Genomic DNA, 25456 nt, shown 5'->3' on the forward strand with positions numbered 1-25456 from the left:
TATGTAATGTCTATTGTGTGTGTGTGTGTGTGTGTGTGTGTGTGTGTGTGTGTGTGTGTGTGTGTGTGTGTGTGTGTGTGTGTGTGTGTGTGTGTGTGTGTGTGTTGGGGGAAGGGACACAACCGCAAACGTTGTTTTAATTAAAGCACGCACGAGGCAACGTGTTAGTTTAACTTCGGAAAGGAAACTCTGCTCGTCGGATGACCCCCCCCGCCCCCCCCACACACACACCCATGAGCAGATGAATTACCTTATTCATCATAGTGGACGGAGCGGACCAATCAATAGATTCACAACGTATAACCACCAAATGAGGCACTCATGCGGTTTACTGCGAAAAATGTGCGAGAAATATGCACAGTTGTTACAAATGCTACGACTAAACAAGAGAAACAGTGAAATAATAGCAAATATATATGTATTGAAGAGTCAATATTCCGATTAAACTGTTTAATCACGCAACGGAGCCACATGAACTTATTCCTGTGTATATATTTGTGACAACGGTTTTTTTGTTGTTGTTGTTTTTAACTGTGCTGGTGTTTGCCCAACATGAGAGCAAAGACAAAATTTGCAGCCTTGGTTGGATTTCTATTCTATTCTATTCTATTCTATTCTATTCTATTCTATTGTTGGGAAAGACGTTGGTGGAGCATGTTGGGGGTACGTGGTGGTTGCTCCTGCCATGGCTGGTTCAGATATCAGTCAGGGCTCATGACATACTGGGGGACGAGGGGGTACTGGGAAGGGGGGGGTGGAGGGTGGGTACTGGAAGTTGACCTTTGAAATGTTCCTCACACCTCCTCGACCCCCTTCGCCACTCCCCACTCACGCCTTACACCAGATGGGAAGTGTAACCCGGCGCCGCAATTTTAAAGTCGGCAGGGTTACAGGCTGTTTGGCCGGCAGCGGGGCTGAAGGAATGAAATATTCATGCGCCGAAAAGTGAATGGACACCCCGGGATGAAGAGCGTGCCGATTTCTTCCACTAGTGTAAGAGCAGGCCTCATTAAACTGCTGACGGCGAGGCAGGTCACGGTGATTTTCTTATGACCGCCGGTGCATTACGGCCAGACAGACTCACGCGTGCGCGAGGACGAGACGGAGAGCGGGAGAGAGACAGAGCAAGAGGGGGGAGGGGGGTATGACGTGAGGAATACTAATCCTACATGTAAATGTTGTTGCAGCCTCCATCCCCTCCAAATGAGCAGTAACGTCTCCCGACATTAGCTCTCACACTCACTGCGGTGTGGGGGTGGGGCGGCGGTGTGGCTCGTGGAAGCCGTGACCTGGTGACTGATTGGTTCTCATGTCACTTAACCACTCTGGAAGTTGGCTGGTCCCGGCGCGCGGCATATGGGAGACGTGGGTGATGGCGCTGGCGGAGGCGTAGCTCCAGAGCTTTGAATGAGGGTGTCGAGGGACACCAGCTGATAGACACGGTTTCACTGCGAGGCAATCAATCGGGTTAGAGAGTTTCGAGGTCTGTGGCTACTTTTGACTCATTTCCACGTATCTGCACTTTTAACTGGTGTTCTGAATATCGCAGCAAGTCTACGCAAGGGTGATGACGTCGATAATAGTAGTGATCGCTGCGATGATCATAGTCACAGACGTGGGATTTGGTGGGATGACCGCGTCTCCAGTCACTTTGGCTCCTCAAACCCGCAACACGCGTGTTTTATCATCTCGGTGTCGTTGCTGAATGATTCATAGGTTGCTTACGGGCAAGTTATCAGCTATCACAGCTCTCCCAGAGACAGGTGTGTCCCCAGCCATGCCTCACACCTGTTCCTTTTATTATTCCGCAAATACTCCAAGAAAGACTGTTCACTTTTACTGTTTATTTGATTAACAAACGCGAACACGTACATTTATCACTGACATTTTCGCCGATGCGGACGCTATAGGTTCAATTCCGTTGCTTATAGGTCGGAGCTCGCGGCGACAGTCGTACATACGTATACGGTGGTTGGTGTGCACGTGCAGCCCAATTCTAATTTATCCCATCGAGTCAAGGGTGAATTACTGATAAGAGTGATTCTTGGGATGATTCAGCGGAAAGCAGCTTACGAACCTCATCATTGCCTACAAGTTGAATGACGATGAATATAAAATGGTGTTTAAAGTCTGCACCGTTTTTTTTTCTTTTGTGGAAATGAGTAAGAACTGGCCTGCTTGTTCTGTATTGCTATTATTAGACCGGTCTCGTAAACACTGCCCCCCTCCACCCCCATCTGAAGCTCTTTAATGAACAGTTAATTTGGGTGTCTTTCAAGACAGCTGAAGATGAATGACCTGCATCGATGTAATTGCGTTACAATGCACAAAAGTTGAGCTTTGTCTACTTTTTTTTTTTTTTTTTTTTTTTGGACAGGGTCAAAGAGACTATTGGCTGCCTGCTCACAGCCCGTCAGTGGCTCCTGGAGGACAGTAGGGGTGTCTTGGTTATTTAAGGGGTGGGAGGAATATTCAGATGACAGTGAGGGAACACTCATCACATCACTCCAGGATTAAAGAGCATCACAGGAGAGAACTTTTCTTTTTTTTCTTTCTGTCAGCTTTCCTCGATAAAGACGATAAAGGGGTTATAATAATAATAACAGCAACAACAATGGCTGCTAAAACTGAACTTGCGAGCTGGCCAGAGTACTCAGAAGACTTTGCACTTTGGGAGCAGCAAAACTTGGCGGCCCACATCGACTCCAAGTCTTGGATAACTCCACCCGGGCGCTCCGCGCATCCCGTCCTGGCCCACTCCGTGCGGGGCGGCATACGCGGATCTGCAGGAACGTCCCCGGAGAGGAGGTTCGTGTCCGTCGCTACGCAGCCGGAGCAAACGGCCGGCGGTGTTACGGCGGAGGTGGACGCAGACAACCCCGCGGAGGGACACGGGGGCCGCGAAGCCGGTCCTCTGAGACACAGGCGCGTGGCAGCGAACGCGAGGGAGAGGAGAAGGATGCACGGTCTGAACAAAGCCTTCGACCAACTTAGGAGCGTCATCCCCTCGTTGGAAAACGAGAAAAAGCTTTCCAAATACGACACCCTGCAGATGGCACAGATCTACATCACCGAGCTGTCGGAGCTCCTGGCCGGCGTCGTGCATCCGGAGCGCAGGAGCTGCCGACCCTGCGCTGCGGACCACGCTTGCAGAAGGAGTCTGATAGAGACCATCTGCGCAACATCAGGGACCACGATGAGGAGTGAACTTTCTTACTCGCTGAATTCCCCACAGACCCCGCATCCACTGACCGGGGAGCGGTGCGAGACCCCCCACGCCCCCGTCGGTCACCTCATCATTCTGGCGACACCCAAATCTGATTCGGGATCAGTTGGTAAAACAATATCTCCTTCTTCCACGAGCAGTGACGGGGAGTCTTCCCATCTCAGCGACATAGAAGATGGCCAGAATGGAGGACAGTGAGCGAGAACTCAGACTCAGATTGTGTATGTATGTGATACAAGTCACCAGGTGAACCTGATGGCTCTGGAACAGGTTTACTCGTGTCGTGTGGAGGTTGCACAGCCAAAAGTAGGATGCGAAAGAAGCGAAGTACATCTGCACACACAACCAGATGAGGCATTTTTAACGTGTGAGGCCAACATGAGCCTTGCGTTGCACTTTAAACTTTGATATAGTTTTGAACCAACAGCTACATGTCCTGTTTATGTAATGTTTTTTTTTGTTTTCTAAATTAAAAAACAATTATTTTGATATTTATATATTTGTGTGTTTTGTAAGGATTGTTGTTTTCTAAAATAAACAAAGATACATTTTTATCACTGTGCCGTTTTAGGTGTCATTTGTGTCATTTTGGACATGGGCGGATTATGAAAAATTGCCCCCCCCCCCCCCCCCAGGGCAGGCACACTGACTTGCAGCCAACAGCACAATAACTAAAATTCACCTGTACCTCAACAGGATTTACAGTGCACATACACACGATTAACGCCAGCAATATATTAAAACATACATTCACCTGCAGTATCCTTCAGTTTTTCCGTAGAACTTTTGAGGCTCTGTTATTGACATGAATGACTAGGCCCTTTGACAATGCAACAAGAAATGCAAAGTCAATAACAGAGACTTCATGTAGAGGCTCTGGGCCCGGGCCCAGTAGGCCCATTCAGTAATCCACCCATGGCTTTGGATGTAAACTCATGTGTACCTATACAGTTTGTATCTTTATGTTAGGATGAATTATAACATCATGTTGTCATATGTGCAAACATTCAGTTAGCTATTCAAACCAGAGGACGACCTTTATCTGATAAAAAAAACCCAATCATTTCAGTTAATGCCAACCAATTAAATGTCCTTGTATGTAATCTAAATTAAACCTGTGGGCATCATTACATAGTAAAATCAATCTCAGATAAAAGTCAGTGGTAATTTTCTTGGTTTGCACATAATAAACAGAGAAACAGAAAGCCACTCAGAAAGTCAACAACTAATGTCTATAATTTCTGATTCCCGCGTATAAGTATATATAGGAAAATGTCAGTAAAGCATGACTATTTTTTTTGTTTGTTTGTTTTTGGGGTTTTTTTTGCTCAATTTTCTAACTACAAGGGTTATTAGATCATCTATACATGGAGAGGGCCTGGCTCTTTGCCAGGTCCTTTGAGATGATCCCTGATCTCTGTGAGGGTGATGGATGGAGAGAGGCCCTTGGCTGCCCCCCTCCCCTTTGTCCTCTCACTGTTGCCTGGGCTGTTTGCCGGTACCAAAGCTATCAGGGGACAATGAAGAGGTTGTATCTGAGGAAGACTATTGGAAAAGGAAGATTGTGTGTGTGTGTGTGTGTGGGTGTGTGGGTGATTATACCTGGAATTGTAAGTTGGGCTCACAAATTTTCCCAACAGAATATGCCCACTCTGAAAACCCCTCCTGTCTTTTGGTGCGGTCTTTTATCCTCATTCAAGTCCATCTCCTCACATTGTGGATAAATGCCCTCCTCCCCAACATTTTTCATTCTTACGGCACCAACGAAGTTGACAGCGCTCTTCTTTTTTGGTTTTTGGTCCAGTCTGTAGGTGAAGATGAGTCTCTGCAACATGTGCTGATGATTGTCTGCCGTCCAAATGCAGAGCTATGCGTGTATGTCATATAGTAAGCGTAAAGCTCATTGGCACTTTGGTGTTGGCTGTAAGGCTTGGAGGCTAAGAGGATCATGTGGGCAGTTGGTTTGGGCCTTTTGGTTGGGCAGTGGGTCTATCTGGTGGATGAGCAGACAAACCCTTTGTCCTCAGCTTTGTTTGTCAATACCTTGCAGATCTGAAGACCATGTTTTCACAGGGAGGTAGATAGTCCTTCTCTTGAATCACAGGGTTGGTCTGCTTGAGACAGAGCCTCATTATAATCCTCATTATAATGAGACAATATATCGAATGAAATATTTCCAGAGACCTTAAAACAAGACAATGTTGAGTTGGTCAGGAAAATGTAAGTACTTTCAAATAGGTTTTTTGTTGTTTTTTTGCTAATGTTGAGGGGACTCAAGTACCTTTACCTATGAAAATATATACAAGTGGCTGTAGTAGATGAGTATGGACTAGTCCAACAGCCTCTGTCTGGGGTCAACCCACCATGTTCCCTTGTTAACTGCCTCTCTGGACTATACAACAACATGGTACCGGTCTGTCTGCAGGGTCAGATTGAAGAACACACGACCACATTTTGCCATTTAAACCTGACTGGATACTGTATATACCCCCAATGACAGCAAGACATTAACTTACAGAAACTGTTAAGGGCCTTGATTCTCAGGATGAAGTCAAAATGACTTTTAAGTGGCAGTATTTGCACTTATGACAGCAAAGTGTATGAATGTAGACTGGATGGATTCTGATACAGAGAAAGGGTGATGTAAGAATCCCTTCCCCCTCCATTTCCCAAGACATCTCCAAATTATAGGAATCCCCCCTTCCCTCACCAAAAAAAAGAAAAAAAGAAAAGGCGAATCCATTTAGGCTAGTTACAAATATTTCAGAGAAAACAATTTACGACTTAGTTTGCTGACTATAATATTTTTTGTGTTTGAATAAGTTCAGTGGTCATTTCTGCTCTATGCAGCTCTTCCAGGTTTCTGCTGATGTCATGCTTGTTTTGATGTCATGACAATTCAACTTTGTGCTGTTTCCCTTAGTATTCTCCTAAAACAATATTTTTATGGAAATTGCCTACTCCGTAAAATTTTCCCCTTCAAAAATTCCGCACAGTGTTCTTACATAAACATAAAAAGGGGCATTTTGTTTATTCATAATAGCGTTGTCATCTTTCACTGTATTGGAACCAAGATACCTTGTTGCCAAGGAGCACACCACTCCTCCCCCCCTTTTTTTCTCCCCAAGTGTATCCGGCCAATTACCCCACTCTTCCGAGCCATCCGGGTCGCTGCTCTCCCCCCTCTGTCGATCCGGGGAGGGCTGCAGACTACCACATGCCTCCTGCAATATATGAGGAGTCGCCAGCCGCTTCTTTTCACCTGACAGTGAGGAGTTTCGCCAGGGGGACGTAGCGCGGGGGAGGATCATGCTATACCCCCCGTTCCCCCTCAACCCTGAACAAACACCCTGACCGACCAGAAGAGGCACTAGTGCAGCGACTAGGACACATACCCACATCCGGCTTCCAACATGCAGACACGACCTATTGTGTCTGTAGGGGCGCCCCACCAAGCCGGAGGTAACACAGGGATTCGAACCGGCGATCCCTGTGTTGGTAGGCAACGGAATAGACCGCTACACTACCCGGATGCCCGGGGGGCACTTTTAACAGCCACTTGACATACGAAATTAATGTTAACTGTTAGCTTTTGCATGTCAATGAGAAGTGGTAACGACATGTTTTTCAACATGGCATTTTCCCTAATGGCTATGCCATTTCCTCTCGCCAAAGTCCTTGAGTCTATTCCTCCAGGATCCTTCTACAAATACATCAGCATAGCAAACATTGCACAAAGTAAACTGCACACCCTTATCAGTTTTATGACATCAGTGAGGTTAGCAGCAAGGAAGAGGGGAGCCTGGACAAGCACAATTGGAGAAGTAAATAAGGAGATACGGCCTTCATATCAACTTCCTCATCCTATGTACCTCACCACAGTGGCTTCAGTTACAGAACCACCCTAACCCTAATTATTATTATATTTACAATGCAACTTCTTCCCTCCATATAAAAGCATCAACAACAAAAAAAACACACCCAACTGCACAACCCTTCCCCCATTCCCCCAAGTAACACATGTTGCACCAGGAAAGCTAGCTGATTGATGAAAGCCATACAGTCTTGGCACATCCCAGATCAGGGTGTGGATGTGGAGGGTATTGCTCAAACACAAGTCATTGCACACTGAAGAGCAAAACGTCTCTGGATGGGGGATAATGTTAAAGCAGTCACACAGAGGCACCACCAGCCTCTCGGCCATTCTTCTTCTGGTGGGACTACATCTAGTCGGAGATGTTTTCACTGTAACTGGTGTTACATATATCACTGAGGCCGCAACTTGCCAATTCCTGTGGTGCTAAAATTGAGAGCCACATCCACATTTTCCCCTGCATTTCATTTTGACAGGTACAAGGGTAATAGCATCCAGAATTGTGGGTCTGGACATTCATTGTTAAATCTGAGAAACGGTTTCTACCTGAGTAAACAGTGCACCAGAACTACATATTCGTCATAAAAGAAAACTTCAAACCATGTTTTTTTTTCTTACTTAAATTAAGTACTGACACCTACAAGAAGTATGCATATCTGAAGTAGCAAGAAAGATTTATTTTTTACATTACGCAATTTTGCCGTATCAAGCACAAGACTGCAAAAATAAACCTTTCCAATGTTGACTCACCGTAGGTTGAGCATCCTCTCTGAAAACATTGTTGATCGTTTCTTCCACTCTCCTCCTCTGCAACATCATCTCTTTTCAGTCTATGCCAGCTCTTCTTTTGAGTCATGCTCAATATGCTATGCAAGAAGTTTGGCCTGATGTACGCTTTTCAGCCAGTAGTAACTGTTTTGTGTCATCAGAGAAAGATGTGTTGTTTTCTAGTTTTGTGGAAAACTACTAGGAGGCAAGGTAACTTTGATCAACCGAAGAACTAGTGTTGTAAAAGTTGTTTAAGTTTCAGATTGCGAAAAAAAAAATTCTTGAATTTTTACACCTGATTCATCAACCAACAAAAGCTAAATACACTTAAAAATGTCCACTTAAGTAGGCAAAACAAAGACAAAAGGGTGTAGTTTTATTTACAATAAGATGCTTGTAAAACTATTTTACACACGAAACATATCTAGAAAAGGTATGGGAAACATAGGACCAAATAAAAAGACGTTCAAGCTGCACCAAGGGAAGCCTTCGTTATTTGAGCTGTTTCACAGTAATAAAAATATACTTCCTTTTTTTACAGGGCATGAGTCCAATAGCGACCATTCTTTTAAAAAAATCAGATGTTTCACAATTCAGTCCAGCATCCAGCGTAACAAGTGTGCCTAGAAGTCCATGGAACTATGAGCCAGGTAGTCTTTGCGGCCAATGTTTGTGACCTGTTTTGTCTGCATGGCCTCCAGCTTGGGACAGTCTGTAATACGATGGCCCAGACCACCACAAAACGTACAGCCTCTCTCCCCTGTGAAACCAAGAAAATATAAGGCATGTTAGACAGAAACCACAGGCTCTCAAATACTGACATGTTGGTATCACAAGGTTATTTTCTGTATATGATTCTAACTAAGAAACTGTACATTAGAAAAAAGGAGAAAAATGAACGAACACATTGAATACATAAAATGAAAGAAAAAAAATCAATAGATTATAGTCATCCCATGAATAATGAGAAATTGATACAGATATGAGAACAAGGGTGTTGTAAAATGAAACCTCACCTCCAATGTCCAGCATGGTTTCATCTCCAGTGTGGAGCACCTGGAGGACAGGTGGAACCTTTTGCTTGGCTTCAATGAGCAGGGCTTTCAGATCCATTAGTACTGACTCATCTGTGATAACAGACGCAAAACTTGAACGTTGCAAAAAGTCATCATTCAATGAAGACATTTAAAATGCACTGACATAGGATTAGATTCCAAAAAGACTTTTATGTAATTCTTCTGATATTTGCTAGATTTTTTTTGTGTCAGTATGACAGAGACAAGAGCTTTCTTGTTATTTACCGCAGCCTTTATTGATGAAGGTTGTGGCAATACCAGTCTTCCCCGATCGTCCTGTTCTTCCAATTCTATGGACTGAAAGAGGAGACAACTTCAATAGTCAGCGGTTGTGCAACACCTGCTATATGAAAAAAATTGTATGATTATTTACTTAAGATCATAGACATCTTCTCTCACCATAGTTTTCTATCTCCTCAGGCATGTCGTAATTCACCACATGCTGTATAGCTGGGAAATCCAGACCCTTCGAGGCAACGTCTGTGGCAACTAGAACGTCTTTCTTTCCTTCTTTGAATGCTTCAATGGCTTTAGTTCTTTCTTCCTGATCTGGACATCAAGAAGAGTTACATAATCATTAATTAGGGTATGAATGACTAGGGCTAACCTCTCAGTCAATTAGTTGACTAATTAGTCAGAGAATTCCAGGTTGGTTCAGGTTTTGTTAGTCCAGAAGTTGCCCCCCCCCCCCGAGATGAAAAAATTCCATCGTGTGTACCATAGAAATGTAGCATGCATGATAAAGATTTTATGTTATACAATTTAGACTGTAATCGTTTTGTCAACTTCACTTGGGACTTGCTGGCAGGACTGGCTCGTCCATACAGGCGAACTAGGCGACTGCTTATATTTGCACCTTGACAAGGCCAGCCAAATGAATTAACCATTTCAAACTGCAGAGGGCTGCCTGCCCCACATCCACTCATATCTCACCATAACAATTTTAAGACAAATGTGTGTGGTATTATATGATGCTGACTTTAGCTTGGATTTGTATGGTGCTAATGAGCGGGATGAGAGGTTTTCCCATGCGCAAATGTCAATCGTTAATTAATCAAGTTCAAGTGCAGACGCAAGGCTTCAAATTTTTCATTATGTTGGAATTACCAAAACTGAGACAAGAATGTTAGAAGAGTAAGCACTACAAAAACAGAAAGGCACTGAATTTTTAGAGTGAGCCTAAGGCCACTAACTATGTGCAAATGTGTTTCCAGTGCAAGTGTGAATATGTGTGTGTTTATGTAGTGACGCATGCAAGAGAGAGGTGGCCGCAGTGCATTAGCAAGAGATTTACATAAATTTGGTTTTTGGAAATGAAAAAGAGTTTATATACACTACCGTTCAAAAGTTTGGGATCACCCAAACAATTTCGTGTTTTCCATGAAAAGTCACACTTATTCACCACCATATGTTGTGAAATGAATAGAAAATAGAGTCAAGACATTGACAAGGTTAGAAATAATGATTTGTATTTGAAATAAGATTTTTTTTACATCAAACTTTGCTTTCGTCAAAGAATCCTCCATTTGCAGCAATTACAGCATTGCAGACCTTTGGCATTCTAGCTGTTAATTTGTTGAGGTAATCTGGAGAAATTGCACCCCACGCTTCCAGAAGCAGCTCCCACAAGTTGGATTGGTTGGATGGGCACTTCTTTGAGCAGATTGAGTTTCTGGAGCATCACATTTGTGGGGTCAATTAAACGCTCAAAATGGCCAGAAAAAGAGAACTTTCATCTGAAACTCGACAGTCTATTCTTGTTCTTAGAAATGAAGGCTATTCCATGCGAGAAATTGCTAAGAAATTGAAGATTTCCTACACCGGTGTGTACTACTCCCTTCAGAGGACAGCACAAACAGGCTCTAACAGGTACTATTTAATGAAGATGCCAGTTGGGGACCTGTGAGGCGTCTGTTTCTCAAACTAGAGACTCTAATGTACTTATCTTCTTGCTCAGTTGTGCAACGCGGCCTCCCACTTCTTTTTCTACTCTGGTTAGAGCCTGTTTGTGCTGTCCTCTGAAGGGAGTAGTACACACCGGTGTAGGAAATCTTCAATTTCTTAGCAATTTCTCGCATGGAATAGCCTTCATTTCTAAGAACAAGAATAGACTGTCGAGTTTCAGATGAAAGTTCTCTTTTTCTGGCCATTTTGAGCGTTTAATTGACCCCACAAATGTGATGCTCCAGAAACTCAATCTGCTCAAAGAAGTGCCCATCCAACCAATCCAACTTGTGGGAGCTGCTTCTGGAAGCGTGGGGTGCAATTTCTCCAGATTACCTCAACAAATTAACAGCTAGAATGCCAAAGGTCTGCAATGCTGTAATTGCTGCAAATGGAGGATTCTTTGACGAAAGCAAAGTTTGATGTAAAAAAAATCTTATTTCAAATACAAATCATTATTTCTAACCTTGTCAATGTCTTGACTCTATTTTCTATTCATTTCACAACATATGGTGGTGAATAAGTGTGACTTTTCATGGAAAACACAAAATTGTTTGGGTGATCCCAAACTTTTGAACGGTAGTGTACAATAGTGGCATTGGCAGAAAGAATTTTGAACTGGTTTATTGGAGTGGTTATACAGAGAGACTTTTTTTTTTTGCGTCATCATTTGTGTAGCAACTGTTATTAAAGCCTCAAAAATCTGCTGGCAACTATCTGCATCTGAGAGCTTACTTAATGTGTGTTGAAAGCAGAAGTAGCCTCCAGGAGAGCTACAATATTTAGTCTAGTCTGTGTGTGTATGGGCAGATATTGGATTACATAGGGCTTTGTGTGTTAACTACTGGTTGTGAGGTTGCAAACTTAAAGAGGCAGCTTGATTGCGTTTTGTCTACAGCAGCAGGATATCACGGGCTGGTCCTGGTTGCTGGTGCCAGCGTCCAGATTTCAGAAGAGTCTTGTACAGGTAGACAAGCATGTCTGGTCTAGTGCTCTGCATTTGATCATTGTAGTGTAACTGGGCAAAGGTGATGATTAATATGCTCTTTCTCATAATTCCAGGAACAGCATATACATATTACGACAACAAATCAATATCCAGCTTGGATCAACCCAACTCATGCCCACAAAGTCTGCCCGAAACCTGGGTGTCATGACTGATGACCAACTAACTTTCAAGGTTCACATGGCCTGGATTGCTCAGTCGTGCTGATTTTGCCCTGTATAACATCAGGAAAATTGGACCCTGCATGCAGCACAACTCCTGGTACAGGCTCTTGTAATATCACACATTAACTACTGCAATGCCTTACTGGCAGGTCTCCCTGCAAGCACTTTCAAACCTCTGCAAATGATCCAGAACGCGGTGGTGCATCTGGTCTTCAACCAACTCAAGACAACACATCACTCCGCTGTTCATATCCCTCCACTGGCTCCCAGTTGCTGCCCAGATCAAATTCAAAACTTTGAAGCTCGTTTACAAAACAGCAACTAAAGCAGCATAGTGGTCTATACCGCTGCCTACCAACACAGGGATCGCTGGTTTGAATCCCTGTGCTACCTCCGGCTTTGTCGGGCATCCCTATAGACACAATTGGCTGTGTCTGCAGGTGGGAAGCCAGATGTGGGTATGTGTCCAGGTCGCTGCACTAGCGCCTCCTCTGGTCAGTTGGGGCGCCTGTTCGGGGAGGAGGGGGAATAACGTGATCCTCCCACATGCTATATCCCCCCTGGTGAAACTCCTCACTGTCAGGTGACAAGAAGCACCTAGTGACTCAACATGTATCGAAGGAGGCATATGGTAGTCTGCAGCCCTCCCTGGATCGGCAGAGGGGGTGGAGCAGTGACTGGGACGGCTTGGAAGAGGGGGGTAATTGGCCAGATACAATTAGGGAAAAAAGGGGGGAAAATCTAAAAGAAATAAATTTAAAAAAAACCAGCAACTAAAACACCTCCCACCTACCAGAACCCCCTCATTCTGGTCTACACTCACTCCTGCTCACTAAGTTCTGCCAGTGAAGGGCGCCTGGCACTTCCGCCACAACAGGGCCCTACGTCACTAGCCAGACTCTTCTCTTCTGTAGTTCCCCGGTGGTGGAACGAGTTACCAAACTCCATTCGATACACTGAGTCCCTCTCCATCTTTAAGAAGAAGCTAAAGACTCTTTTGTTTTTTCCACTTCGGTGTGTAGCAGTGTACTTTTATCATAGTTATTTATTTTTGTTTCGTGGCTTATTCAACAGCCACTGACCCATCTATACTGCTAATTATCCACACTAGTTTGGCAATGCCCAGCCAGTTAACCTTCCACTGATCCCCCTCCCAATTAGTCAACTGCAATTGAACAAAGATGGACGGCTTACAGTCAGCTAGGGCAAATCTTAGTCGAGGACAGCCCTATCAACGACCATTTAGAGTTACATCTTCCGCGTCTGAGATTCACACAAACAAGGTTAGACAAGTGTAAGTTGTATGGCATCTGGTGGAAGTGGTTAGCTATTACAAGAAGATAAGAGTGTGATCCTGTCTTGCTGTGGATCACTATGCAAACAAAGTTGTCTATTGGCTGATGTCTGTCCTCATTTTCAAATTCTCATATTCAACCTCTGAGACTAAGAAAACTGACTGGAAAAATCAAATCAACACACTGCTGCTCACGAAAACACCTTCAAGTCTGGGAGTCAGTCTGTTGAGTTTAGACACGTAGTAATGAAGTGAGGGTTGTATTGCTGGATAGAGTACTGTTAAAATAGAACATTGGCCTTACCCTTGCCACCATGAATAGCGACAGCCTCAACTCCTTTTAGCAGTAGATACTCATGTATGGCATCAACATCTGCTTTCTTTTCAGCAAACATCAGCACCTATAGATGTGAAAACAAGAACTATTTTAACTCCAGGCATGTTTTGAATAATGTATTGGTGACACTTAACTGGCAGGAAAGGCAATCTTGTATAATATGATAATACTGACAGGAGGTGGTGTTTTTTGGAGGCACTCTAGCAGGTACACCATCTTGGCCTCCTCCTTGACGTATTCCACTTCCTGATCACAAAGATTAAAAAAAATCCAGGTCTTTCACACTGACAGGAAACCACACGAATTGCAATGCCCAAACAAAGACTAAATTATATCAAACCTATTTTAAGAAAAGATGAACATACTTGAATGACATCCAAGCTGGCAGCACCGGCCCTGCCAACATTTATAGTGATGGGTTTGACCAGAGCACTCTTAGCAAAATTCTGGATCTTCTTGGGCATAGTAGCACTGAAAAGCAGTGTTTGTCTCTGGCCCTAAATGAAAAGAGAACAGTTTAATAATACACAATTGAATTCCTATTAACCTCTTAGGACACATGAATGTTCTTGTTTGGCAATAGCTACAAAAACCAGCAAAAGTAAAACTGAAAAACAAGACAGAACAAAAAGACATCTGTGGCAGACTATTGCCATTTAGGTATTAACATCACCAACTATGACCTGACCTTGAAGTACGAGAAGATGGTTCGGATGTCCTCCTCAAAACCCATGTCAATCATTCTATCGGCCTCGTCCAGAGCCAGGTAGCGGCAAATGTCCAGACTCACCATCTTCTTCTGCAGCAAGTCCATCAGTCTGCCAGGGGTGGCAACCATCATGTGGACCCCCCTATAACCAGGAGGACACACAAAGTAATTGGGCCAACTCCTATTTCAATTTCCTTTGTTTTCAAGCAACCTCTTAAAGGAAATAAAGTAAAAGTGGTATCGCAAAGAATTCACAAAAAAAAAAAAAAACATGGGATTCACCAAAGGATGCATGAGGACTAAAAGTGTTAGTAAAATTCAGATTCAAGATGTCTAATGAGAATTTATTCTTTGTGATGTCACCCAATGATCAGAGAATAATCAAACTAAGGACTCCCATATGTGAAATACATTAAACTGTATATCCTCTGGGGAAAAATGTTTATCTAATTTATACCACAAAATTTAGCTACATATACTTACTGTTTTACCACCTCCATCTGCTCCTTGACAGACATTCCTCCTATGCAGAGGGCAGAGCGCAGCTGGGGAGCCCCCTCATCTTCCAGCAGCTTGCAGTAATACTCAATAATGCTGTGGGTTTGCCTTGCCAACTCTCGCTGAGGTTAAGTGGAGGATAAACTCAATCATAACTAAGCAGTCAAGAGTCTTTTCATTTATATGTGCGAAATGACAAATAACCTTTACTATAATCATCATCCCTAAAAATTTTCTTGGGACTGAACCGAGTAGAGACTATACATCACATGGTTGCTGTTTTAAACATATGCCTGCCAATAAAGGTCAGCCTCCAGGGTTTATTTCAGTCTGTAAACATGAGTATGTATTGGCTGTATGTCTTACTGATGGACAGATGATGAGTCCATACGGTCCCTCTCTCTTACAGAAAGGTAGTCTTTTCTCCTGCTCCAAAGAGAACATGATAATGGGAAGAGTGAAGACCAGCGTCTTTCCTGAACCAGTGAAGGCAATGCCAATCATGTCCCGACCTGAGAGACTACAGGAAAACAGTCAGATTTAACTTATTAGTATTAAAAAAAAGAAAAGAAAAAACCTTGTGAATCCAGACTATATAAGAACATGGTGTGGTAGACTTACATTGTAGGGATTCCTTGAATTTGAATAGGTGTTGGGTGCACAATGCCCTTTTTTTTCAAACCTTTCAGGATTGCTGCAAACACAATTCAAAGAATTTTAGTGCCAGTGGTTGAGGCCCTAAAGGGCTTTAAAAAACTAAACAATAAGATCTCAATAATAGAAAAACAAAAATATATCAAAACCTGGTGGAAACTTCATCTCCCTGAAACTTTTGATTGGGGGTGGGACTGGGTCTCCGTCCACCAAGATGTGAAATTTCTTCCTCACACGCTCATGTCTCGCATCAGGCATATTCAGGATGTAGCGTGGAGCCTTCCAGCTAGAGAGGACAACCAAGTTAAGAGAAAAAATGGGAACACTTGACTTAAAACACTACACCATAAAATTCAGTCATGAAAAACTTACCTAGTTTTTATTGGGTCATCATATATGATACCTTTGGCCATTTCCTTCACAGACATTAGAGCTGAGAGAGAAAAATGAAGTTTTCAGAAATTTGACCTCTGGTAGGATTTCAGTAGTCAACCTCCCAGCAAAAATCATCAGTTTTGTACAAAAAATGGGCCTCATTCACCAAAATTCGTACGTACGTATAAATCTGTTCCTAGACACGGGCTGCACGATTAATTGAATTCAAACCGACATTGCAATCTACAAACCCCAATTCCAATGAAGCTGGGGCGTTGTGTAAAACATGAATAAAAGCAGAATCAAATGATTTGCAAATCCTTTTCGACCTACACTACCGTTCAAAAGTTTGGGATCACATTGAAATGTCCATATTTTTGAAGGAAAAGCACTGTACTTTTCAATGAAGATAACTTTAAACTAGTCTTAACTTTAAAGAAATACACTCTATACCAGCGGTCGGGAACCTATGGCTCGCGAGCCATATGTGGCTCTTCCGGTGACGGCATATGGCTCCCAGACAATTTTGAGTTGAAAAAAAAATCAGTTTGGAACTGATTTTAAAATACTTGTGATATTTCTTAATAATACTGTGTCATTTTAAAGTAAACAGAAATTAGTTTTGAAGATAAATTTCACGGGTCACGGGTCACCCGTGGGTCGGGTCGGGAACCAATGGCTCGCGAGCATGTCCGGGTCATTGTAAAGGTGAAGAAATCAATTTGATCAGATAGCCAACTAGTTTATCCGCTTCAACCCTTGTAAGGGAAAAGAGGGCGAAAAGAAAAAAAGACGGTGGTTACCGTGCATTCCAGGCTGCGTGCGCAGAGGAATCTGCATTTGTGGAGAGAGCAGGATCTGCCATATGTCTCATATGCAATGATAACATTGCATCGATGAAACGGTCACATATAAAGCGGCACTTCGATACGCCATGCAGCACCAGAAGTCGCATTAAAAGTAAGACATATTTCATTTATTATACGTTAAAAATACTATATGGCTCTCAATGAAATATATTTAGAAATATTTGGCTTTTATGGCTCTCCCAGTCAAAAAGGTTCCTGACCCCTGCTCTATACATTGCTAATGTGGTAAATGACTATTCTAGCTGCAAATGTCTGGTATTTGGTGCAATATCTACATAGGTGTATAGAGGCCCATTTCAAGCAACTATCACTCCAGTGTTCTAATGGTACAATGTGTTTGCTCATTGGCTCAGAAGGCTAATTGATGATTAGAAAACCCTTGTGCAATCATGTTCACACATCTGAAAACAGTTTAGCTCGTTACAGAAGCTACAACACTGACCTTCCTTTGAGCAGATTGAGTTTCTGGAGCATCACATTTGTGGGGTCAATTAAACGCTCAAAATGGCCAGAAAAAGAGAACTTTCATCTGAAACTCGACAGTCTATTCTTGTTCTTAGAAATGAAGGCTATTCCATGCGAGAAATTGCTAAGAAATTGAAGATTTCCTACACCGGTGTGTACTACTCCCTTCAGAGGACAGCACAAACAGGCTCTAACCAGAGTAGAAAAAGAAGTGGGAGGCCGCGTTGCACAACTGAGCAAGAAGATAAGTACATTAGAGTCTCTAGTTTGAGAAACAGACGCCTCACAGGTCCCCAACTGGCATCTTCATTAAATAGTACCCGCAAAACACCAGTGTCAACATCTACAGTGAAGAGGCGGCTGCGGGATTCTGGGCTTCAGGGCAGAGTGGCAAAGAAAAAGCCATATCTGAGACTGACCAATAAAAGAAAAAGATTAAGATGGGCAAAAGAACACAGACATTGGACAGAGGAAGACTGGAAAAAAGTGTTGTTGACGGATGAATCCAAGTTTGAGGTGTTTGGATCACAAAGAAGAACGTTTGTGAGACGCAGAACAAATGAAAAGATGCTGGAAGAATGCCTGACGCCATCTGTTAAGCATGGTGGAGGTAATGTGATGGTCTGGGGTTGCTTTGGTGCTGGTAAGGTGGGAGATTTGTACAGGGTAAAAGGGATTCTGAATAAGGAAGGCTATCACTCCATTTTGCAACGCCATGCCATACCCAGTGGACAGCGCTTGATTGGAGCCAATTTCATCCTACAACAGGACAATGACCCTAAACACACCTCCAAATTGTGCAAGAACTATTTAGAGCAGAAGCAGGCAGCTGGTATTCTATCGGTAATGGAGTGGCCAGCGCAGTCACCAGATCTGAACCCCATTGAGCTGTTGTGGGAGCAGCTTGACCGTATGGTACGCAAGAAGTGCCCATCCAACCAATCCAACTTGTGGGAGCTGCTTCTGGAAGCGTGGGGTGCAATTTCTCCAGATTACCTCAACAAATTAACAGCTAGAATGCCAAAGGTCTGCAATGCTGTAATTGCTGCAAATGGAGGATTCTTTGACGAAAGCAAAGTTTGATGTAAAAAAAATCTTATTTCAAATACAAATCATTATTTCTAACCTTGTCAATGTCTTGACTCTATTTTCTATTCATTTCACAACATATGGTGGTGAATAAGTGTGACTTTTCATGGAAAACACAAAATTGTTTGGGTGATCCCAAACTTTTGAACGGTAGTGTATATTCAATTGAATACACTACAAAGACAAGATATTTAATGTTCAAACTGATAAACTTCATTATTTTTTTGCAAATATTCACTCATTTTGAATTTGATGCCTGCAACACGTTCCAAAGAAGCTGGGACAGGGGCAACAAAAGACTGGGAAAGTTGAGGAATGCTCAAAAAACACCTGTTTGGAACATTCCACAGGAGAACAGGTTAATCAGAAACAGGTGAGTGTCATGACTGGGTATAAAAGGAGCATCCCCGAAAGGCTCAGTCGTTCACAAGCAAGGATGGGGCGAGGTTTACCACTTTGTGAACAACTGCATGAGCAAATAGTTCAACAGTTTAAGAACAACATTTCTCAATGTACAATTGCAAGGAATGTAGGGATTTCATCATCTACAGTCCATAATATCATCAAAAGATTCAGAGAATCCGGAGAAATCTCTGCACGTAAGCGGCAAGGCCGAAAACCAACATTGAATGCCCGTGACCTTCGATCCCTCAGGCAGCACTGCATTAAAAACCGACATCATTCTGTAAAGGCTATTACCACGTGGGCTTCAGAACACTCCGGAAAACCATTGTCAGTTAACACAGTTCGTCGCTACAGCTGGGGTGAAAATAGCGGGATCCTCCCACACGCTACGTCCCCCTGGTGAAACTCCTCACTGTCAGGTGAAAAGAAGCGGCTGGCGACTTCACATGTATCAGAGGAGGCATGTGGTAGTTTGCCGCCCTCCGCAGATCGGCAGAGAGGGTCGAGCAGTGACTGACTTTAGTGTCAATGAGCAGCAGTATGTCGGTTGACTGGACCTATTTTGGATTTAGGAAAGAAGATGCTGCAGAGTCAGGTACCATGCAGAATGTGCTTTGCTACCATAGCTACACCATGGGGAAACGCTACAAACCTGCTCCGGCATTTAAGAAAGCATCACAAGGTATGACAATTATGACAATTGTTAAAAGTATGACAATTGCATGGCTAAAAACACAACCACCAGTGTGTCAAGTAGGCCGAATACCATCTGGCAGGGATCACTGACCAAAATGTTCAAGAGTGTATCGCCATATGAATGAGATTCAAAACGGCACCGTGAAATTACTCAGGCGATAGCGGAGTTCATAGGGAAAGATATGATGCCCCTCAACATGATGACTAAGGCCAAGTTTACGGCTTTGGTAAAGACATTGGATAAACAGTACAGCACGCCATCCTGCACATATTTTAGCCAGGATGCCAAACCAGAGCTACGTATATAAACCGTGCAGGCAGAGTTGGAGTGGAGCTAAAAACCGTTTTTCACTACTATCACAGACGTGGTCAAGCCGTTCAGCGGAACCATATCAGTCTGACCATGCATTTCATCAATGAAGAATTCGAGCTCAAATCTCACTGTCTTCAGACTGCTTACTTCCCAGGCGACCACACTGGGGAGAACATTGCAGCCAGCCTGAGAGAAGGGCTTGCCAGCTGGGACCTTGATGAAGAAAAATATGTCTGCCTAATGACGGACAATGCATCAAACATGATGAGGGCAGCGCGGCTTAACGAGTTGACCAGGCTCCAGTGTTTCGGCCATCGATTACATCTTGCCATTGGTAAGTTTTCAGTATTTGCGTGTGTGTATGAAAGAGAGTGAGAGAGACAGAGACAGACAGAGAACAAGAACATGAACGGTAAAGAACAGAATGGTCGAATGAATGATCTTCTATTGTAGCTGTGTGTGTGTGTGTGTATGTGTATGTGTGTGTGTGTGTGTGTGTGTGTGTGTGTGTGTGTGTGTGTGTGTGTGTGTGTGTGTGTGTGTGTTAGCCAAATAACACTCAATTTAAATCGTATGTACCAATTTAATGTTTGTTTTTTTTCTTTCAAGTGCAACAGGGCTGTGCAAGAAGCACATGTATTAATGTTCAGTGTTTCTTTTTCTTTTTAGATTTTATTAAAAGGCACAATCCACGTTTATATACCACATGTTTATTACAACAACTTTGAGTTATCTAAATATTTTTAGAGTGGCAGAGCCACAGATTTGTTATTTTTTATATTTCTGCACTTTAGTTTGTGTGATTTGTTACTGTTACTGACTGGAGATCAGCAAGAGTCACATTTATTTTACTGTTGTTCTGCAGTGCTTTGCTGTTCCTTTTCCAGATTTTATTAAAAAGTTAAGTCAGGATAATTATATGTTTGCAAGGCTTAAAGTGGAATCAATCAGTCAATATTCTACTGTGACTAAAGTTTTTTCTTTTTACAATTAAATAGTTAAATGAAGATATATTATTCATATCAATTCATGCATCAATTCATCTCATTCATCTACGCAGGCCTGGCCTACAGGAAAAGTTTATAGGTTGACTGTTGTGTTGGCCATACTGTAGAATGATTTACTGCTGTGTTTAGTGGATAACACAGAAGATAATGAACTTTGGGGAAAAAAAATCGCATACAAAATCACAATTGCAACATTGGTCTAAAAAAAAAAAAACACAATTAGATTATTTTCCCAAATCGTTCAGCACTATTACACACCCACTGAATTTTTTAGCCCTTAAGTTTGTCTCAGAGACCAGGATAGAACTTGGGTATCCCCTGAATTTAGACACCAATTAGCTAACACTGATGTCTTTGCAAGCCTGGGTGATGCTCGTTTCAAGAGGCAGATGATAGATGTTAGGGGGACGGAATTACAAATAACCATCAGGCTTTGCTTCTGACTGTCAGACAATCTTGAGAGCTAAAAAAAATTCCATGGGTGTGCAAGAACAAATTTGTACATATGAACAACTGATGAATGAGGCCCACTCTGCTCTTAACATATTCCCAACATTCTTTCATAGTGGTATGGAACAAGGTCATCATCTTACCTCTGCCCTCAGCAACACTCTCAAGAATCTTCTCTTCCTCTTTCAGCTGTTTCTCCTTGGCTGACTCTTTACGGGCTGCAGAGGGATATCCATTGAATAAGCATGATGTCACAGATTCACATTCAACTTAATCCCATTTGACAACAGATGATGTGATCTTTTAACTGCAACTAGGGGTTAAAATTAAAAAGGGAAATATCTTTGAATATCCAGAGTGGGCTTTGTTGCAATACCCTCTGCTTTCTCTTTGAGGTGCTGATGCTGGTCAAGGAGACTGATGTTTGAGCGTGGACCCAGGCCCTCATCCTCATCTCTCTGCTCTCCTCCGCTGTCCTTCTGCTCCTCCTCCACTGCCTTCCCTCGCAGGCGCATCATCTTCTGCAGCTGTTGGGTTAATGTACACGTTTGTGGGCTGATTTCATATTTCTTCAGAATACTTTGAAAATCCCTTTTTCCTAACCAGTCATTATTTGATGACACAGGGGCTGAGCACAAGGACAGGGATGGCCAAATCATACAGGAAAATGTGTGGTTACCTACCATATCTTGCTTTCTTATTTTGACAGGGACATATGGAACATAGTCATCATCCTCTGATCCCTCTGAGCAAGTGTTTTCATCATCGCAATTGGATCTCTGAATAAAAAGTGAACAAAAAGATGGTTTACTCCTAAAATGTAATGTTTGATACAGACGATTGCTGCACTAATATTACAAGTACACCAGATACACCGATCGGCAAAAACATTAAAACCATTGACAGGTAAGTGAATAACATTGATTATGTTGTTACATTGGCACCTGTCAAAGGATGGGCTATATTAGGCAGCAAGTGAACAGTCAGTTCTTGAAGTTGATGTGTTGGAAGCAGGAAAAATGGGCAAGCATAAGAATGCATAAGAAGAAATTGTAACGGTTAGAGGACTGGGTCAGAGCATCTCCAAAACGGCAGGTCTTGTGGGGTGGGTCCTAGGTCCGAACCCCAGGCCGTCCCAGATCCTATGTGGAGTTCGCATGTTATCCCTGTGTCTGCCTCAGCTTTCCCCGGGTGCTCCACTTTCCTCCCACCATAAAAAAATACTTCTGACTGTTCCCCCTGACTGAGGCGTGGCAAGAAGAACTGGAGTTGGTCCATGGGCATTGCACAGCAGCTGCCCACTGCTACCAGTATGTATTGGGGTGGGTTAAAAGCATAAGATGTATTTCCCCACAGGGATTAATAAAAGTACATCTCTCTTATCTTAGTTCCTGGTATACAGTGGTCAGTACCTACCAAAAGTAGTCCAAGGAAGGACAACCGGTGAACCGGCAACAAGGTCATGGGGACCCAAGGCTCATTGATGTGCATGGGGAATTAATGCTAGCCCATCTGATCTGATCCTACAGAAGAGCTACAGTTGCTCAAATTGCTGAAAACGTTAATGTTGGCTATGATAGAAAGGTGTCAGAACACACAGTGTCACAGCTTGCTGCGTATGGGCTGGCCAGCTGCAGACCAGTAGGGTTTCCATGCTGACCCTTGTCTACCACCAAAAGTGCCTACAATGGGCACACGAGCATCAGAACTGGACCATAGAGAAAGGAAGAAGGTGGCCTAGTCTAATGAATCATGTTTAATTTTACATCATGTGGATGGCCAGGTGTGTGTATATCATTTACCTGGGGAAGATATGGCACCAGGATGCACTATGGGAAAAAGGCAAGCCAGCGGAGAGAGTGTGATTCTCTGGGCAATGTTTTGCTGGGAAACCTTGGGTTCTGGCATTCACGTGGCTGTTACTTTGACATGTACCACCTACCTAATCATTGCTGCAGACCAAGTACACCCCTTCATGGTAACAGTATTCCCTGATGGCAGTGGCCTCTTTCAGCAGGACAATGCGCCCTGCCACACTGCAAAATTGTTCAGGATTTTTTTTCTTTTTTGAGCCTTGGGGGGGGGGGTTCCTACATGTTTATTGTTGTTGTTGTTGTTGTTGTTGTTCGTGTGCTTTGTATACCTGTTCCAAAAAAATTGAAAATTGGAAAAATTCTTGAGGAATGGTTTGAGGAACTTGAAAAAGAGTTCAAGGTGTTGCCTTGGCCTCCGAATTCCTCAGATCTCAAACCAATCGAGCATCTGCGGGATGTGCTAGAAAAACAAGTCCGGTCCATGGAGGCCCCACCTCACAACTTACAGGACTTAAAAGTATCTGCTGCTAACATCTTGGTAACAGATACAGGAGGACACCTTCAGAGGTCTTGTCGAGTCCATGCCTCGACAGGTCAGAGCTGTTTTCGGGGCACGAGGGAGACCTACATAACATTAGGCAGGTGGTTTTAATGTTTTGGCTGATCAGTGTACATGATAAAACAAATGAACTGCACCACCCTTTTTGATCTTTCCAATAATCTCATATGAAGTTACCGTAAGAACAAGACAACTTAAGAGTAGAAAAGTGACAATTAGCAGAGCCTATTAAAATTAATTTCAATAAGGTATGGATATTAAGCTAAATCATGTATATATGCCAGTTGTCAGAATAAAGTTCAAATCTGTACAAATCAACTTATTTAAAATTGATGATGATACCTCTACATCCAGCTTTGAGTGTGAAATCAATCTACCGCTGTCAGGTCTGTTTCAGTTTTGCCCATTTAAGCAATGTAAGTTTTCCAAACTACTACTACAAAGTAGGCTATTATGTAAGTGAGCAAATAGACCGGCCAGTCTTGAGATACACAAAAGACAAAAGTTTACTTATGAGTTATAAATGTCACTTTCTTCTGCAGTCAAAATGGGACAGAGAAGCCAGGCTGAGGTGATGACTCAATATATAATATCAAGGGAAGGTACAGTTATTTTTGAAAAATGTAACTGACCCTGGATGGTGACTTATCTACTTTAGAGTGTAAAAATTGTGTTAAGACAGCAAACAGCTAGGAGAGGGCTGCCATCATACTGCAATGCTGTTTGCTGTTGTAAGGACTGGAAAAAGGGGTACAAAAACTCTCCTGGACATATAAAAACATTGAAGAATAAAATAAATTCTTATGCCGAATAGTATTTGACAGGGACCCTTTAACCACATCTCTACAAGGAAGTTTTACAAATTACTGAGTCGCCCACACAGAAGACAGAGAACCAAAAAAAAATGCTTACATCTGGACCGAAAGCTGCCTTGAGCACATTACTACTTTTCAAATACGAATTATGACAATTTCACTGCCTACCGTCTGATCACAACCACATCAAAAAATATCTACATTTCCTTCTTTTTCTAATTGTAGCATACACACACTGTGTTAAATCTGAACACATAACGCCACATTTTACACCGCACGTTGCATTTATTTATATATAATGAGTAGGCGAGTCGGCCACAAAGTGTACTGTTGTCACGTAATATGGCTATATTAGCTAGCGTTTACGCTGTTAGCATTAGCATTACATTACACTCAAACGCAAAAGATTATTGCGTACGTTACACTTTATAATCAAGAATCCGAAAACTTGAGTATTTAAGCCAACTCTGGCAAACTAGACATCTTATTAAAGTGATTGCATGGCTTGCAATGCTAGCTAGCTAACTTTAGCAATATCACATTAGGTAGCTAGTTTACTTCATTTACTCACCTTCTTGGGTCTGCTTTCGAGCTCCATTTTCAGGGCCGACGTCGAAATCTTAACTATCACGAAACGAGGAGTAATGGGTCAAGTTTTATCTATAAAGTATGATACACCGTATCTAAACGTACATGTTTACAAGTCACCGGAACGACAGGGGAGGGCAATCGCGTCTGTACACGTACAGCTACCTGAAAGGGACAAAATTATTGAGGCGCATTTTGCCACACGCAGTCCGCAAAGTCACTGCCAATTTGGGCGTCTAATGTTACCTTGCTATAAAGCAGTGGTTCTCAATTTTTTATCTGTCATGCACCCCCCCCCCTTTGGAGGACGAAAAAGTGTCATGCCCCCCGCCCCAACAAAATGGTGACAAAATGGACCAAGTTTAACTTTATTTAACATCAAAATCATGAACATTCCTTTCACTTTTCTTTCAGTAATTTCTGTTGTGCAAATAACAAACGCAAGTTCCACTTCAACTTTA

General features: G+C 42.8%; 2 protein-coding genes across 3 annotated transcripts; one reads left to right on the forward strand and one right to left on the reverse strand.

Moving 5' to 3' along the window:
• Positions 1-2614: 2614 nt before the first annotated feature.
• atoh1b (atonal bHLH transcription factor 1b) lies at positions 2615-3752 on the forward strand. The gene has a single exon (XM_056276588.1). It carries the CDS (start codon positions 2615-2617, stop codon positions 3422-3424), a length of 810 nt encoding a protein of 269 aa, XP_056132563.1. The 3' UTR covers positions 3425-3752.
• A 4009-nt stretch (positions 3753-7761) lies between these two features.
• On the reverse strand, positions 7762-25166 carry ddx41 (DEAD (Asp-Glu-Ala-Asp) box polypeptide 41). Of its 2 annotated transcripts, none has more exons than XM_056287663.1 (17): positions 24979-25166; positions 21903-21998; positions 21596-21746; positions 21363-21437; positions 15923-15983; positions 15700-15836; positions 15518-15590; positions 15263-15416; positions 14882-15018; positions 14378-14540; positions 14055-14186; positions 13864-13935; positions 13657-13753; positions 9344-9493; positions 9170-9241; positions 8885-8995; positions 7762-8628 (listed from the first exon to the last, which is right to left on the reverse strand). In XM_056287663.1, exons 1-17 carry the CDS (start codon positions 25003-25005, stop codon positions 8492-8494), a joined length of 1845 nt encoding a protein of 614 aa, XP_056143638.1. In that variant the 5' UTR covers positions 25006-25166; the 3' UTR covers positions 7762-8491. The 2 variants fall into 2 exon arrangements, with proteins under 2 accessions (XP_056143638.1, XP_056143645.1); XM_056287670.1 differs by having other exon boundaries at positions 7762-8623; positions 8880-8995.
• Between the last annotated feature and the right edge of the window lie 290 nt (positions 25167-25456).

Source organism: Lampris incognitus, chromosome 1 (assembly GCF_029633865.1).
Source record: "Lampris incognitus isolate fLamInc1 chromosome 1, fLamInc1.hap2, whole genome shotgun sequence".
Lineage (NCBI taxonomy): Eukaryota > Metazoa > Chordata > Actinopteri > Lampriformes > Lampridae > Lampris > Lampris incognitus.